Here is a 15,997-nt window from a genome sequence, read left to right as displayed (position 1 = left end):
AACATTAAAACTGAATTCTAGAGAATAAGCTAATTGTAAAGTTCTCCTTCACTGCTAGAATAGCGCCTACCCCTGGCAGCCCACAGAATAATCTAGAAACTTTATTTGTCCTAAAGATATTTCTTCTGCCAAAGAGACGATGGTAAATTGTTCTTAAAAAGCTTTATTGCAGACAGGACACTTCCCTGACTGGGTTTGCAGGCGGGCATTAAGTTCACATAAGCACTTCATCAGGAATTAGCTGAAGCAGGATTGATGCTGATGAGCTTTCCACGAAGGCATCCTTCAAGAAGAGACACAGGGTTTTTTTCAGCTTAGGAGAGTCAAGGGGAAGGTCCACAGCACCTGTCAGTCAGGCTGATGTAAAAAGGAAAGACATCTGCTGAGGTAAGATCTTTCCTATCACTAGTTTAGCAAGGATGCCACTGCTGTCCAGCATCACCACAACCACTGAAGCAGCAGCTGCCACACATGAGGAGACTGGAAGCTCCATAAAGCAATGGAGCTGGTGAAGGGTCTGGAGCAAAGTCCTGTGAGGAGCAGCTGAGAGTGCTGGGAGTGTTTAGCCTGGAAAAAAGGAGGCTCAGGGGAGACCTTATCACTCTCTACAACTGCCTGAAGGGAGGCTGTGGCCAGATGGGGGTTGGCCTCTTCTCCCAAGCAACAAACAAGAGTTAGCCTCAAGTTGCCCCAGGGCAAGTATGGATTGGATATTGAACGGGTGGTCAAGCACTGGAACAGGCTGCCCAGGAAAATGCTTGAGTTACCATCCCTGGAAGTATTTTTAAATGTGTAGATGTGCTTGAGGATAGGATTTAGTGGCAGAACTCACAGTACTGGGCTAATGGTTGGACTCAATGGTCTTAGAGGTCTTTTCCAACCTTAATGATTCCGTGATCCACATCAGGCTGAAAGCAAAGCTTGCTAACCCAGGCAAACAGCAGTTCCCTTCTAGTTTTGAATTCCTTTCTGCACCCTCCCTCCACTCTTGCAGGGCCATATGCACAGTGGGAGTGGAAATAATTGAAATCAGGAACTATTAACATATGTACAGAGGGAAAGTTGTTTGTTTTGGGATCTTTCTTCAGCTCAGCTCCTGTTCTGGGTATTTCTGGATGAAATGTATGACTGTTAAAAGTTATACAGCCTAGCAAAAGCAGCAAAGTTAACCACTTTCCCTAGTTACAGAAAGCAAGATTTATTGCCAAGAAAGTTAGATGACACAAGCAATTTATCCTGCAGAGAATCAGAAGGAAGTCAACCCCAAAGTCACTCATTAGGGGCAGTAAGAACAACAAAATCAATATACACTCATTCTGTCCTGAAAATAAGATTTGTGTTCTGCAGAAACAACAACAAAAGGACTCCAGCACCAAGATCTAATGTTCTTCTTTTTTAACTACTATGGTAGAACTACCTACTGATAATTTTTCAGAATATTCAGTCTCCAGCAGCAACATTGCAGTGGTACAAGCCAATAACAAAATACCCACCAATATGCAGGTTTTATTTATAATCTGTACTTTAGCTGAGCAAAATTTGAATAAATGTGCTTGAAATCCTGACTTTTGTATTACAGCACTTTCTAGAGCAGAGGATTTCCTGGGAAATCTATATCTAATTTCCCAGAATGCCAGAGAACTTGACTTAGAGGAATTCAGGAGCTAGAAATGGAAAGTCATAAATTGGATTGCAATACCTTCCCATTGTGTGTCCCTATCCAGCTTCCTTGACGTAGTCCTTTAACACAACTACAACCTGCAGGCAGACAGGACACCTTTCTGCTTTGAAAATCACACAAAAAACTGAAGACAGAACTATGCAAAGAAACTTCATAGCTGACACTAACTGTTCTGTCTGGAAACTTCAATTGTGTCATTATGCAATGGCCTATGACATCATTGGGTTGTCAGCACTGATGAGTTTAGACAGGATTTTCAGACTGAGGCTTTCACATTTTCTAGCATATGACTGTTTTCTCTGAGACCTCAGAGGCACTCAAAGTTCAAAAATCAAGAAGTGCTTATAAATCTCCAGACTGACAAAATCCAAGAAGTTTGCAGGCTTTCTCACAGTCTCCAGCACTTGTATTCATGCTATGATCTATTTATGCCCCAAGAAGGGGCAGCTTCTTATTACCAGACCAGCAAGTAGCTACATATACACTACTTAAAACTAAAGCTTTATTTTCTAATTAAAAATATTTTATTTCTATATAAAGCAATCAGCAGCACTTGCATGCTTGCAACTATACATCTGAATTATATATTAATGGCATATCAAAGAAATTCTTCACAAGAAAACATGTCCACCACACATATCAATTCTGTAATGCATCTGTCTACAGTAGCATAGGTGTTCCAATTTTAGCTTTCAGATTTCCTGATTACTTAAGGTGCTGAAAAACCTTCCAAAATATTAAACTACAATAAATATATAAATCAACCCCTTGAAAGGCTGAATAAATCTCAAATAGCTACACCATTTGTAGTGTCTTCCTCTATCCTAACAGGTCCTGATGCATCACTTTTCTTTAATACTTCTTTAGAAATAGCTAGATTTTAAAAACAGCAATCCATTTAATTCTCATTCTCCATCAACATGAGACACAGCACTACTAAAACCTGTGGAATAACCAATCATATTAAGCACATGCTTACTCACTCAGGTTCAACTGAGATAATGAACATCACAAGTATGTACAGTGGCAAGAATTTGCAGGTCTTTGTGATGACTGCTGTCAAACATGCTTTAATTCTGCCAATAAGACATTGCTTCAGTGCAAAATTCACTACCTGGACTTAGAAGTACATGCTAAACAAAAATCCTTTTCTGCCTACCTTCTGGACATTGGCTTCTCAGCCTTTAAAACAGCATATGAAAAAAGCTAAGTAGCATGCAGGTCTCAGTGGAAACAAGCATGAAAATTACTTCCATATAATTGCTGCTTAATATTCCTCTTACTCTTGTGTCTATCCTGAGACCTAAGCAACAAAGGAGTCATTGTCCCTCCACCACTGGACTTCCAGCAACTCCAGATGCTGGAAGGACCCCCAACTTAAGTCATCTTCAACATCCAGAATTTCCTTCCATTCAGAGCTATTTTCAAGCTATGCCATAAAAAGGTCATGAATTCAGCAAGAACAATTTCTTGGTTGTGAAAAAGCTAGTTTGATTTATGGAGACAATAATTCTTTAAAATTCCAACCACTAGATGATTCATTCAATACTTAGATTTAAACTAGATATAATACCATCATCCTACAATCTATAACACTTGTAATTGTTTTGATAACTTACAAACTGAGGTGCACCTACTATTACATTTTCATGTAATCATACTCAGGCTGTTCAAAGTAGAATAAACTCCAGAAAGTAAGCAGAGTAATTCCAAAGACATTGCTCATGTTTCCAGGTCTCCACTTGAGAGATGCAGAAATAATGGAAATCTGACATGTCAGAACTGGGAGCTCTTTAAGACATTTAGGCACTACACAGGAAGAATTCCCAAAGAACTTTGCTCTGCAAGCTCATGCTCCATAGGATCTTGTTCCAGCAGATTAATCTGTCTGTTTCTCTTTGCTCATTTTGGTTATCCTCTCTATGCTATAGGTAGTTTATTGTTTTAACTGAATAATCATTTCCAGAATTAGACATTAGCCTTGAGATACCTCAGGATGTCAAACACGTCTAAGTTGAAGAATTCTCTCAGGTAGACATCTCATTGCCTGAAGATCCTGCCTACTAGCACTGCAGTGTTCAAACACAGAGTAACCAGAAAACTGCTTACTAACACCGTCAGCACTGCCTCTAATCCTCCTCATTAAGCCAGTTAAGCAGTTACCTGACATCTGCAAGAGCATTTCAGATGCTCTTGATCACATTAAGAGGTATATTCCAAACACAAAAGTAAAAGACATTGGTACTTGATGCATCAGCCACACACAATTTTCAAATACTTCTCTTCTTATATGAACACACTGAAGTTATATTTAGAGTGAAGATTAGAAATAAGAATAAATTAAAGACAGAGTTAAAATATATTCAGTAACAAAACTGATAACTCAGAATTTTGAACTTCTGATTTTCACTAAACAGTGTGCATGTTTCAACCTATGTCCAAGATTATATTTTATATTATTATATAATATATATTTCATCTTGTGTCCAAGATGGACACGATGAAAACTGGTGTCTTGACTCCTGGTAGCAACAATGGAAAATGCAGAAGAATGAACTACAGGAAACAATTCCTCAGTATTAATGAAAAAAAAAAAATCAGAAGTATGTTTTTCTTTAGAGCATTTAAGCTATTTATACGTTTTTTTCACTTCTGAAATAAAATCAGTGAAATAAAACATGAATTTTGGTCAAATTCGAGATTATTACAGAGTGTCAGTAATGCCTGTCAATCTAAAACAGTGGATTAAACATGCAATTAATAAATACATTATACAAATATATGCACACAAGCTAATTGACCTATTGTCATTGAAGTTTTGATATTAAACTTGTACAGTGAATTACCCCTTCATATCAGAAGAAAAATTCAAAACAAAAATTACAGTCTCCTAAATCACCAGAAAACAATTACAGAAGCAGTACAATAAAATGATCTTGCACCCAAAACACTCTGAAGGCAACACAGACAAATCCTTCTTACATCTTACAACTTCCTAATGTGTCTCCAAAACCAAAGCTTTGAGTGCCTCGAAGTTCTCAGAATTACAACAAAAATATGACAGCTCTCAGTGAAGCATTTACAGTAAAGAAGGTGCAAAAACAATACTTCAGTCATCATTCAAGGAAGTCTCAAAATCAGGTCAAACAATAACACAAATTTGGAACTGGCTGTGCAAAGCCAACAAACTGTAACATTGATCACTGACACTATTAAGAAGCCTTGATTCAGTGTCTGTTTATACAGAGACAACTGCCAAGTCCTTGAATGTGTTTATTTTAATGATAGACATTGCCTAAAAAATTCCCCACACAAAATGTATCCACAACACAACACATGAATCAGGTTCCTGATTTAGTGCAGTGCAGAACTGGCAGTATCCCAATGATATCTTGGCAACTGCCCAAATATCAGAAGGCACAATACACCTTTAGGAATATTTTCATGACAAAAATCAGAAGAGGCCAGCCCTGCTGCAGAACTTCCACAGAAACCTATGGATGCAGAAGAAGCATGAATGAATACATGTATTGCCTGCAGAGATCTACCTGAAAATTCCGATACTGACCCAGAGATCATAGAATCATTTAGGCTGGAAAAGATCTTTACAATCATGAAGCCCAATCACTAACCCACCACTGCTGTGCTCACCACAAAAGCCATGTCCCCAAGCACCATGGCTACATCTTTTAAGTACCCCCAGGGATGGTAACTCAACCACTTCCCTGGGCAGACTGTGCCAATGCCTGACAACCATTTCTGTAAAGAAATCTTTTTTGATATCCAATCTAAGCCTCCCCAGCACAACTTGAGGCCAGTTCCCCTTATCAGTTTTTACTTGGGAGATTCCCTAGCAATTCCTTTCTGTAGTCTTTTAGGACTTAAGTTTTCTTAAGTTATCTGTAAGATACAAACATATACAGCTGTAGACCACATCCATTGCATCTATAAAAGCACCCCATCTTAACAAAATTTCAGTAAGGTGGGAACAGCAGTGTTCTTCTGTTTAAAAATCATGAGACTCAGAGATTATTTCAGTTGGGTGGATGCCCTAGATTGCAAGGTAATGTGTGTATTTGCCATCTGTTAGAGGTATGGCAGTTATCTTGTGTTAATTGGGCAGATTTCTTTACCTCTTCCACAAATCAATCCTCCCTCCAGCAGATATCTTCTGTTAATGGGCCACTGCGTGTCACTGCATGACTGATAAAAATTACAGCATCCCATTGTGAGATGCTCCACCCAGGGGACAGAGCCAAGCATTCCTAACTGGATATAATCTGAGATTTGGGGACACAAGGACAGCATTCTCCACTGGATTTCCAGAGGAGCAGCTGCCTTTTCCACTGCATCTTCAGAAGAAGACTAAACCCTTTTAAAGGATCACTGCTTCAACAAAACCACACCTGCCACTGCAGGAGGACTGCACCCAAAATTCCAATTGGACTGCTACCAGCCCCCTGACCAACAGGGTGTCAGGTCATGTTCCGACTCTGTCAGTGTTGTTTTGTATTACTGCCTTGTTTATTTTATTTTCTTCCCTAATAAAGAACTGTTATTCCTGCTCCCATATCTTTGCCTGAGAACCCCCTTAATGTCAAATTTATAACAATTAGGAGGGAGGTGGTTCACAGTTTCCAGTTCAGGGGAGGCTCCTGCCTTCCTTAGCAGACACCTGTCTTTTCAAACCGAGACACTAGAGCAGAGTGCTAATGATGCTAAGGTCGTGGTTTTGATCCCTGTCTGGGCCATTCACTTAAGAGATGGATATGACAATCCTTGTGAGACCCTTCCAACTCAGAATATATTCTCTCAGTGTGTGTGTGTGTGTGTGTGAATAACTAAAGAAGATAGTTTTAGCTCATTTTTCTCACTCTTCAAGTCAGGCTATGCAGAAACGTACAGCAACTTTGGCATAAATTTGTGTTGGTTTACATGCACTGCTTCTGTCCTCCTGAGAGTCTTCAGGGCAATATGTTACCGTGAAAGAACCGTGAATTTGATAAATGTTGCTTTTATTGTAGGACTTAAAAGCGTGACTCTTGGATTCCTACTCTTAGAAAGACTACTCACAGATCTATTTCTCACCTGTCCTTGCACAGAACTACTGCCCTGCAGCATTTTTGAGACATTCTGCTCTACCTCATGAAAAACACTAACATTTTCATCTAAGAAAACAATCAATGTTTGAGTAGCTACCAAGTTGTGCTCCTTTGTTTCAGGATTTGATGACTGGGCCAAGCCAGTTCTGGAGAAGGGTGCATGACTAGCCCAACACCAGCGTGTTTGGGTCTTGAGATTTGCCATGGTGATATAATTCAGAAAACTTGGCTAAGGCTGCATGGTGATATTACTGCTAATAGACTTGAGAATTTAGTTCTAATCATGGAAATTTCAAAAAACAATCAGCTGAAATTACGTATCTTTATCTTTTTTACGGCCTTCTCCACTTCTCATCCCCTTTTCCCCTCCCCATTCCACCACCATACAAGCACTACAGTCTTAATACAAGTAGATGTTTTTCATTCCAGACTGCATGACAAATTGGGAATGAGGAAAAAATCAAGATACAATGTAGTTGTACAGTTTTTTGTCTCACACCTGCCTTACACTGTCAGTAACTTAGAAACTAATCAGCTTGCTATTTCTCATTTCAGCTGTGAACATTCTCTGTAGTAATAACTGCGTTTTACATGCAACATTTTTTCCCTCCAATCTCTTTATATATACAACTTCTACTTGTCTTTCTCCACGCTGAATTTTATTAAAGGCTGCAAACTGAATTACGTAAAAGCACACAAACATTTTGGCATGAGACAAGAGCTTTTTCCAGCCAGAGACGTTAACACTAAAATTCAGTTCAAGATGTCCAAGAGATAACTACTCTTTTTTAAACACTTGTCCTTTTTTAAGAACCACCACCATCACAACCAGTTACTAAGCAGTCAACTGTTAAGAACTCTAATCAAAAATGAAATCTTCTCAGCAGGGACATGTGGGAGGTAGAGAATATATCCTATCAGGTCTTCATTTGAAGGATCTCTTAAAAAAACACACTTCACAATAACCTGGACTGGGGTTTCCTTCAAATTTTTTAAAACAATACAAGCAGTAACTAAGTTAGTGCCAGCTTAAATTGCTCAAACTACAGGAAATTTAATCACAAAACTGTGTTGTGCTACAGCCTGGCAGTTCAGAAACATCAGGTTTTGTTACTGAACTCCTTTAGACTGCAGGTCAGCAAACCTTACCATATTTTCTGCCAAAGCAATATTCTTAGTGAAGAAAATAAGGGAAGCTTAGAAATATACAAGATTTCCTTACAGAAAGAGTAACCCAAACACCACTGATGCATACACGCAGAAATATCAAACAGCATGGCTGAGAAACACACACGGCCCTCTACAGGCCTAATGAGGAGGAAAAAGAGGTGCTTGTTTCATTAGACACATGCTCGTTTGCTTACATCCAAAGCACTTGTTGCCAAAGAATCCTCTGTCATCATAGCACAAAATTCAATTTTGATCTGAAAAATTTTGTTGAACTTTAAACAGGTATAAACACCCTCTACAAGTCTGCTAGAACTTTGTTTTCTAAAGAAAATGCTAATTGGAAGCTCACTGTTGGAGACATCAAGAATTACTATCATGCAGATATGAAAACAGAACATTTTTTCCTTTGGACTACTGATGAAACATATATTAAGTGACCAAAATAAGTATCTTTTTAATGGGATATCTAAGTAGATTTGAATAAAGGTAGAAGTTAAAAAAAACCCAAAACAAACATGCACGTCAAGTAAGCCCCAGTTCTGAAGTCTTGCTTTGCGGGTTTTAAGCCCTTTTGTCATTAACTTCCCATCAAATGAAAGGAGTAGAATGACTGGCAAATGAAGAATAACTGAAGCTGAACTGCCACTCCTGATAACCCAGTTTCCATTTAAACAGTGAGATGGCCGTAGGCTTTGAGAATTTGTCACTACCCTGTACACCTGCTGATAGTAAAGTAAATGCAGATGAGATGAGCCAATTTTAAGCATCGTGCATCTTTTTATCCCTTTGGTCATAGAAAAAAAATCTATAGAGCTACTATGAAAATTAACAACTTATTTTTTGTTTTTTTAATGTAGAATAAAATAACTGTTGTGCTTGTAAGAAATGCACATAATTATTTTCAGCATTGCATACACCCAACAGAAATTTACTTTTTTATAGATACCACTGACAAAGCAGACAGACACACAGTTTTCACAATGCAAAATTTGTGATCAAATAAACAGAGCAACTGCATTAGTCTACCCATTAGCATTTAGGGATAAAGATTTAGCTTTTCTGCCCCGAGACATTAAGTTTTGCCTCAGGGAGGTCAAACACACAGGTCAATTAACAGCTCCAACAGTTGCAGCTATTTTAATAGGTATAGCACCCAAGTTCAGATTTCAATGTAAATATACCATCAGGGGCAGGGGGAAGAAGTTTTAAGTTAAAAAACAATCTAAAATGTTAAAATCTGATGCTCTTTTAATACCTTAGCCTTCATGATAAAAATGAGAGCGTCAAGTGATAACTCTGGTAAGTTCAGTAAAAAGTAACCAGGTTGCATGTTCCAAGCTGATTTCCTACAGCTCATAACTGAGTGGATCAATCCTAGCCTGGCTATCACTTTGCTCCTCTCCTGTAGTACTCAAAGAATTTTTCCAAACACGTACATAGCAAAACTGAAATTCTGTTTTTTCAGGAGAGTACATCTGCAACACATAGGCTGAATTTGTGAAACAAAAATAAGGATCCCTCCAAGTTCATTACCCTAAAAATAGAACACTGAAATTAGACTGCAGGTTTCATGGGATTTCCTTACTAAGTAGATCTCAAAATATTCATTAAAAGAATGTAAAGATACAGCTCAGAGTAATAGAACATATATTTTTAGTTTCAAAATATGGATTTTTTCTTTTTCTTTAAAAAGAATATTAATTCTTAACTTTCATGTTTAGCCCATTAAACATTACATCAGAGATGTGAAATGCTAGAGCAAGCACATTTTGCATTAGCATCTATATCCAGAAACTGCCAAACTGCCCATTAAATCTTTTGAATAAATCATGGGGAAAGAATGTCAAGAAGCAACTAAATAGGAATGACAGGCAAACAACCACAGTGAAGATGAAGTCACATGAAAGGAGTGACAAAGGAAATCAGTGCAAAAGAACCGCAAAATGCACTTCCAGTGAACCCAGATTTCACAGTCTCCTGTTTGTGAATTGTATTTTCTCAGGCACACGTTTCCTGTAATTTTTGCCTGCATTGAGTATATGGTTAGGTAGCAGTATGGATTCATTCAGCATATAGTTAAAATTTAAGTCAGTGCTTAGAATGACCAAAATACTGGGTCTAAACAAAAACTCTGTTACATAGGAGACGTGAACCAACTGCCTAGAAAAGGACAAATCACCAGCACAATGGTCCCTTGCAAATTAGTGTAAAATGAAAAAAAGATTGTATTGGTCTAATTAAAATTATCTATCCACAATTATAGATTTTATCTATGCACTTATAGATTTTGACCTTGCGTATTTCCCATATACAACATTACTGGGTTTCATTAGACCTTGATTTAACTTTGCTGAATGGTCAAGGTCCACCATTTGAGTTTACTCAATCTCATCTTCCTCCTGATGCTCCCTCTAGGAGAAATTCCACAAGTACAAAAGAAGGCATAGAAGTGTATTCTTTGTATACTTACATGTTCAAATAATGCCAGACAACTTAGAAAAATATGCATTTAGAGTCTGGGTTAGGGGCAGCAAGTAAGAATCTGATAAACAATTTGTTTCAATAAATTGGTTCCGTAAATGAAGCAATTACAATTCTGAGCTCTCTACTGTAAATCTGAGTTGACACTAGAGCACATCCCTGCTAATTATAAACCACATTAGATTTGTCAATCTGGCACCACTGGCATGAAAAGCTGATCACTACTACTTTCACAAAACTGAAGTAAGACTAAATGACAATCCCACATCCATATATTAATTTTATATAAATTTAATACAACATGCATCACCAAGCAAGAGCCACTGTTAGCTCTCTCCCTGGCACCAGCAAATTTCTCTGGTGTTTGATGATGGAAATGAAGTGAATCATTTACATTTACAGACTGTGCACGCTAGGCGAGGAATTTTGGCATTAAACAGCCCTCAAAACTCACTTTAATATGAATTAATTCTTTCAACATCATACAAGAGGAAGCAGAAATACTTACTAGTACAGAACTTCATTTGCTTCATGCCTTTCATATCTAACAGTTTCACACATCAGTCTGAAAGAGAAGAAGTCAATTTTAGTTATGATTCCTATCAGTGTCACAAAGACTTCACTTTCTAAAGTTATTCAGCATTTCTACAGGTAACTCCAGCACTTACAGAAATCAACCAGTAATTTAAATCCAAGAGGACTCATAACTCAAGAGAACAAATTGTAAAATCTAAGCATTTAAATTATTTGTTCATCCAAGATCAGATTTGATTTAGGACACTAGATGTAGCTGTTCCCATAAAAAAATCTATAAAAATAAGGAAAAATTATATTTATCTCATTTTCCATAGTGATGTGATAAAAGTAGCTTTATAAAAACAATTCTGAATTTTAGAAATGGTTGGAAATATACTATGTGCGTCACTAATCAGAGATATAATATAAAAACTGCTCTCTTTTTCAAGTTAGGCCCAATAGGTAAAACAAGAAATTGTGTTGCCTGGTAAATCAATGCTTCTCATTTTGCTAAAATTCAGCAACTTGAAAATTACCATGAGATTTTAATGCTAAAATCCCAGAGGGTTCAAAGTGGAGAGAATTTCCTGCAGGAAAATCCTCTGTCTAGAGGGAAGGATTAAAGTGCTTTTGTATTCACCGTCTGCCTGACAAATGTGGCATAATAGAGAGCAACTATAATAGAACTCACCACGTACTAGGAAATGCAATGTTAACTTGATGTAGAAAAATCACAATGCCATTTCTGTCTACTGCCTTAAGGAAATAGCCCTGTGAATTACTGGGGGGGGTGGGAACAAAACAAATCCCACTGCCTCCCCTGGCCTTTCCATAGCTCTGAAGCAGACTGCAAACCCCAAGGCTATTTGACAGTCAGACAGAGATTTACCTAAGAGGCTCATGAGAAAATTCAAATAAGGAACTATATTTAAATTCTGGAAATAAATTCTCTTTCCTCACATAATCCATCATCAGAATCTTGGTGTATCAATGACCAGCTGCCAGCAATAATATCATAAGCAGGCAAAAGCACTCAAGAATTGCTACTCAGGCAAAAAGTCTCCAAAAAGTTTATTTGAGACTTGTAAGAGTTGGTCTGAGTTTGACATAACAATCAATTGCCATTTCCTAGATAATTCATTTCAATAGTCAACAGACTGCTACAAAAGTCACCTTAGCATTCATCTCACAGGATTTTACTTATTACTTCAGCCCACTAAGAAATAATGCTCCTTCTGTTCAGAACTGGCAGGCTTACAGTGGTATCGTGACTATTCATAAATTGTTAATAGAAAATTGAGATCTTAATTCTGTTTGCAGAAAGATATAAAAATTAAGAATCAAGTTTTACTGTCACAGCCTTTCCCACACCCTGGTATTTTAGATCTACACTTTGGACCATCTGTGAGAACTTTTCTCACTGAAAAAAAAAAGTCTCCATTGTATGAAATTAAGCATTATGTATTACATATCAATTTCAATCTTTTTCCATCCTGGCACAACAAAAAACTTTTAACCACAGAACCATCTTTTTTCATCTCTTCTTTCATCACTTTTTTCATCACTTCTCTCCATCATAAAATTGGGTCTTGTTAAAATCTTTTACAGACACTGGAAAGCTACTGGCTGCTTCTGCCTCCTGGGTTTTTATCTTTCCTCTCTGATCCTGTTTTGAGAGGGAAGGGAAGCACAGACATGAAGTCACTGGTGAGAGGATACTAGAAGAGAAGCCATTGCTAGGAGTCAGATTTAAAAATTTAAATACTGCTCAAGGATAGTCTGTGCCCTACTGGTCTGGAACGATGCTGGGCAATGTGCCACATAAGAGCAGGAGTCAAAGGAAACAGAATCACTTTAACAAGCAAGTTTTGTTCCTCTCTGAATTGGGATAGAAGGAAGCACATTCTTGATAAAGTCACGTTAAGTTCACCACTGGCACTGAGTTTTACAGCATTTTGGTCCCATTATTAGGACAGCAAAAGGGGAGAAAATGCCTCTTACAGAAGGTAGCCAAGTGTTTCAATTTTTGTGTTACAGTGGAACAGTTAGAAATTAGTCACCAAGTTGTACAAACTAGATTGCTTCCTCTTTGAAAAATTGAATTAGTTCTGATCAATACTGGTGTCCAGTTTTTTGCTCAATCACTCAAACATGATCTTTATTACAAATGTAATAAATTACAGATGAGATCACCAGCAAGCCATATGGTAAGTTATTCACTACTAGGGGCTACATTGAATACATTCAGTTTTAATGAATCTCAGAGGTTTCTGTGGCATTCCACTGCCACAAGAAGAGTTGTATCCTAAAGGATACTATAAAAGCTTTCAGCCCAACATCTGCTGGGAGCCCGGCCTTTTCCATGTATGGTACTGTAAACAGAAGCTCTCTTTGAGGAATTCGCTATGCTGGGAGAGCGAGTTCCACACATTCCTCAACAAGAACCTCATGCTGCACAGGAAGCCAAGAAGCACACATCAACATACCACACAACCATATGTGCACACTTTGATCTTTGTAAACAAGTTAACATCAGTTTAACTCCAGCTATGCAAAACTTCACGTGCTAGAAGTATTGCAAATAACAACATAACACAAAATACTTCAACTCAATGTAACCATGACCTTCTTCCAGAGCAAAAGTAATTACAGAGATGACTTTGAAGTTAACAGTCACATTGCAAAATGTGTCTTGAGCACTTTGAAAGAAAGAAAACCCTGCCTTTTATTTTCTCAAAATTACAGAATATTGGCTTGTGAATGTGGACTCCCACAGAATGACGAAGCAAGAGGCCAGAAATTAGAACTTAAACCAGCATTAATCAACTCAGAGTTGCTTCAGCATCTTCAGATGTGGCAAATGTTGGCAAAGCTCAGGATATAAAACAGCAGTAATTCACCCTCTCTCCCCACAGGGCATACAGGAGATGTGCTGGCCTCCTTTTGTAGCTGCCAGCCTCACACTGATTCCCAAATACCCTTAGAAACCTCTGCTGTAAGATGCTTGTGGGAGGACAACTGCAACAATTACTTAAAAATCAAACAAACACAAGTCTTTAAAAAAAAAAAAATAGGAAGCTCTCGGGAAAGATTTTACTTGAATTAACTTGCTTCATGAAGCATTTTAATAAAAAGTGTGGATGACATTTATCAAATATCTTTACTAAATATTATTTGCATGTGTTGTACATAATGAGTCTAAAATTTCCACACAAAAGCAAGCACAAACTGAAACAGAAGCTGACAAACAGACTCTGCTCTCATGACTACTATATTACATAAATGATTTCATCAATATATGGGCTTGTACTCTGTATGTAAATGTAAAGCATTTATTTCTAGTCCAAAAGTTTGAAAAGAAAACAAATGCATCCATAACAGATAGAAACAGGATGGAACAAATAGAGATATGCTGTGCAAACATCCAAGGAGGAAGCGTTAGAAAAATAAAGAAGGGAAGAAAAGAAGGCAGTGATAGGCAGTTTGAGGTAGGGTACACAAGAGTAGTATAAGGTTACCAAAATTACTGTTCCTTTGCCTTGTTAGTGCATTAACATATATGGTTTTTAATGACACAATATCATACCTTAGCTGATGCTCTCTCAGATTAGACAATGCTTCCATTCCATGTAAATATGAATACACAATCTCCAAGTCCTACAAAAATAAGGAAAACATTTTTAGTATTCTCAGTTTGATACAACCTGGTAAAATAATGGTTTTAAAAACATCCAAAGCTCTTTTAACAGGGATAGTAGGGATACTTCCAGGAGATTAAAGGCAAACTACAAGAAAACCTTTGATTATAATCTGGAACCTCACAGGAGGAAGAATGATAGCATGTCCACATGAAATACAGAAATCTTTCTGCTTTTGCTGCCATTACTCTATGTGCAGGAAACAAGCCCAGTCCAGAATTACAGTGAAGTATTTTACAACCGTCACAGTCCTGCTTTCCAAAGCCAAGATTCCCAAAACTTTCATTTACTTTGTAAAGCAAGGTCATAAGAAATCAGGTTTTTTCATGTTCAAGGGAAAAGAAAAAAAGTACAACAGAGTCTAACAAAATACTCCATTGTACAGAGATATTTCTAAAATTGTATCCTCTTCAAACAGAAGATAATCTACAATCTAAAATGAGAAAAAAAAAGCTGGAATGAACAGAAAATTACTGACATGAGAAAATAAGAAAAACCAAACATGATCCTAATAATAATATGGTGAAGTTTTATATTCAACCATTGTGGACCTCCAATATCCAGCTAACAAAACATTAACAAAGACATAAAAATAACATCCAAGACTTAAACATCCTAAAATGCAAATGTGGAAACACTAATGCCAGGCTAGAGGCTTTGCTCAAGTTATACTTAAAATAGCTACTACATTTAAGAGAAAGTTTCAGTGAAGCCAACAACCTCTACTTAGAGTGACTTAACTTTGGCTCATGGATTTCATGCTGTTTCATCACCCTTTTTCTTATTTTGAAACTTGTTAGTTGAGAGACAAAGTATGATCCATAATTCATTAAAAATCAGAGCAACAGTCCTCAACCACTAACTGAGGCAAAGTTTAGAATAAACTAACACCAACACAACTCTCTCTACTGTGAGAAGATGTTTTTCAAGCAATGGAATATATCAAAGCTAGAAATTTATGGAAGATTTGATCACTGCAAAATATCTGTGAACTTAAAATTGCCTAAAAAGTACAGAGATACTTTTTCAGACACAATGAAAGAATTCTGTTCTTTGGGCAAAGACACAGAATTGACGTCGCAGAGAGAACTTGAATTTAAGAAAGAAAAAGAAAATCCCGTTAAATACATTAAGTGTAGAAACATGCTGTACTTGTTAAAACCATGGTACATCAGAAAAGATACCAGGAGTTACATTCAGTGGCTCAGGCTAGATAGATTTCTCTCACTCTGTAACAGAAAGAATGTCTTTCTCACAGCGGAAAAGGCAAATGTTCCATTTGAAAAAGCAGAAGAAACACACAAGCCAAAGTGCTGCAATTTCACTTCAGTTTTGGCCCTTCTGTTCCC

At 37.3% G+C, this 15,997-nt stretch overlaps 1 protein-coding gene across 3 annotated transcripts in view; it reads right to left on the bottom strand.

Annotated features, from left to right (window-relative positions):
• The window catches only part of RAPGEF2 (Rap guanine nucleotide exchange factor 2), a 127,489-nt gene extending 112,869 nt beyond the window's left edge, over nucleotides 1-14,620 (bottom strand). For all 3 annotated transcript variants that reach the window (XM_041427894.1, XM_041427895.1, XM_041427896.1), the window contains exons 1-2: nucleotides 14,537-14,620; nucleotides 10,943-10,999 (exon numbers count right to left, since the gene is read on the bottom strand). In XM_041427894.1, coding sequence (XP_041283828.1) covers nucleotides 10,943-10,999; nucleotides 14,537-14,574 — 95 coding nt within the window. In that variant the 5' untranslated portion in view covers nucleotides 14,575-14,620. The remainder of the gene's footprint in view (nucleotides 1-10,942; nucleotides 11,000-14,536) is intronic.
• Between the last annotated feature and the right edge of the window lie 1,377 nt (nucleotides 14,621-15,997).

Source organism: Onychostruthus taczanowskii, unplaced genomic scaffold (genome assembly GCF_017590055.1).
Source record: "Onychostruthus taczanowskii isolate IOZ18803 unplaced genomic scaffold, ASM1759005v1 scaffold12, whole genome shotgun sequence".
Classification (NCBI taxonomy): Eukaryota; Metazoa; Chordata; class Aves; order Passeriformes; family Passeridae; genus Onychostruthus; species Onychostruthus taczanowskii.
This window is presented reverse-complemented; position numbering and strand designations above follow the sequence as displayed.